At 60.6% G+C, this 2,137-nt stretch overlaps 1 protein-coding gene across 1 annotated transcript; it reads right to left on the bottom strand.

Annotated features, from left to right (window-relative positions):
- Positions 1–537: 537 nt before the first annotated feature.
- On the bottom strand, positions 538–2,135 carry MFSD5 (major facilitator superfamily domain containing 5). The gene has a single exon (XM_004711339.2). The coding sequence runs from the start codon at positions 2,133–2,135 to the stop codon at positions 783–785; it is 1,353 nt and encodes a 450-aa protein (XP_004711396.1). The 3' UTR covers positions 538–782.
- Positions 2,136–2,137: the final 2 nt, after the last annotated feature.

Genomic DNA, 2,137 nt, shown 5'->3' on the forward strand with positions numbered 1-2,137 from the left:
TTCACTGCTCTCTTCTCTTGGCAGCTCCTCACTCAGGCTTCATGCAGGGACACGGGCCCTGGTGGGCCCAGATGCTGGACAGATGGTGCAGGCGTTGCCAGAGGCAGAAGACAGGCAGAAGACAGGCCGCGTGCCTGTGCGGGGCTCTGAGCTGGTTCCTACAGAAAGGGTCCCAGGTTTGCCCCTGGATCGGACAGAGCAGCAGCCGAGGCCCCTGGTACCTTTGCTCTGTAGGCATCCTGGGCATGTACCCCAAGTGGTCCAGAGGTCCTCTCACCCTGGCTGAGGAGCAGGGCTTTTGCAGGAGGGCACCCGTCCGAGCAGTAAGGGGATACGGAGGACCTAACAGCCTGAGGTCCTTCCCACCCCGCTGTGCTTGGAGGCTATTCCTCAGCTCTCAGTGTCACCTGGAGAGGATCCCGGGGAAGTTAGCACTAACTCCATCAATGCCGTCTAGTCTCAACACCTCCAGCTGACGACTCGTCAGCAGCTACTGGGATGTGGGTCCAGGTCAAGACGAGTAAATCAAATCACGGAGCAGTTCAAACAGTTTATTGTAAAGTGGTCGGGGGAAGGGGCGACACAGAGGCAGCTGTTGGCACCTTCTTTGCAGTCCATCACCCCGATGTCCTTTCCACCCCAAAGGACTGGCAGGAGGGACCCCAGGACAGACTGGGGGCCGAGAATCACAAAGTCAAGTCCCGGAGAGATCCTTACAACCCTCCTGGCAAGGCAGGATCCAAGGGTCTATTCCAAAGCGCCAGGGCCTGGACCAGCTAGGGTTAGAGCTCAGGGGCATGGGGCTCCTCCGTGGGGGAGGGCACCCGCAGTTCGGCATCGTGCCGCACCACTGTGAAGAGTCCCACCACCGCCAGCAGCGCCGTCACCATGACGGCGGAGCAGATGCCGAACATGTTCCGCGTCCCCGTTTTGCGGTCACTGTCATGAAGGACCAGGAGGCCCAGGCAGGCCAGAAGGTGCAGCGGCACCCGGAACCAGTTGAGAACTCCGGCCTGCTCTGTCTCGGGGATCACCTTCCTTCGCAGAAAGCTCATGCTGGGGAAGTACAGCCCACAGGCCAACTCGATCAGCAGGAAGGCGATGAAGGACTCCACGGGGCTCTCCTGGCCTGGGCTGGTGGAGAAAGCCAGCATGAAGAGCGAGAAGGCCACGAGGAGGACAGCCAGCGAGAGGAGGTGCATGGGCTGAAGGTGGTACCTCTTGGAGGTGGCAATGCGGTAGAGGGAAGAGCCCAGCAGGCTCGCTGCCATGAAGCTGGAGAAGACGATGCCCAGAGGGGCCCCGTGTGGGAACAGCACGGGTGTCCAGAGGAAGATAAAGATGAAGATGACACTCTCAAACAGGGCCTGGATGGTGCCCAGTAACAGCACACGGCGGTCCGACAGGAGGCAACGCAGGCCCCCGGCACAGGTCCTGGACAAGGCGCGCTGCCGGTCATAGTTCTCGCCCCAGTTCCGGAGGGCCAAGGTCCCAGCCAGAGCCAGGAGGGGGATGGCAGCCACAAAAGGTGCCACGGGCCCCAGCCCCATCCAGCTGGCCACAGCTTCAGCGGCCACACCTGCCGCGATAGCCAGCACGTGGTTCCAGAAGGCAACCCGGGCAAAGGTGGTGGGGATCCACTCCCTCGGAAAGTCATGCCGCTCCACGTGTTCGTGCACATACCAGGCCTCAAAGGCCGAGAAGAGTAGGGCCGTGGACAGTCCACCAAGCGCTCGGCCCACCAGCAGCACAAAGTAGTCCCGAGAAAGTTTGGTGAGGCAGCACAGAGAGTATGTGAGAGAGAAGAGGACACATGACTTCTTGCGGCCCAGCCAATCCACGAGAGAGGAGGCTACTAGCCCAAAGAGGACGGTGGAGGCAAGGCCACAGACGTAGAAGATGGCGATCTGACCCTCCAAGAAGTGGTAATGCTGATAGAGTTTATAGAGGTAGGGAGCCTGGAGCCAGTCGGCCGCCAGGGCCAGGAAATAGACTTGGTAGAAGTCCAGTTGAAACCGCAGAAAGGATGGATTGCTACAGACCCTTCCAGGGGGCTTAGCCTGGCATCTTGACAGCTCCAGCCCCAGGCAGGAGGCCAGGAGTAGGACGAGGGCGAAGTAGGCAGTCACCAGCATGG

Source organism: Echinops telfairi, unplaced genomic scaffold (assembly GCF_000313985.2).
Source record: "Echinops telfairi isolate 266 unplaced genomic scaffold, ASM31398v2 ScPeMD7_12;HRSCAF=54, whole genome shotgun sequence".
NCBI lineage: Eukaryota > Metazoa > Chordata > Mammalia > Afrosoricida > Tenrecidae > Echinops > Echinops telfairi.

Coding starts and splice junctions, on each gene's coding strand:
- MFSD5 (XM_004711339.2), bottom strand. CDS start 2,135: ATGCTGGTGACTGCCTACTTCGCCCTCGTCCTACTCCTGGCCTCCTGC.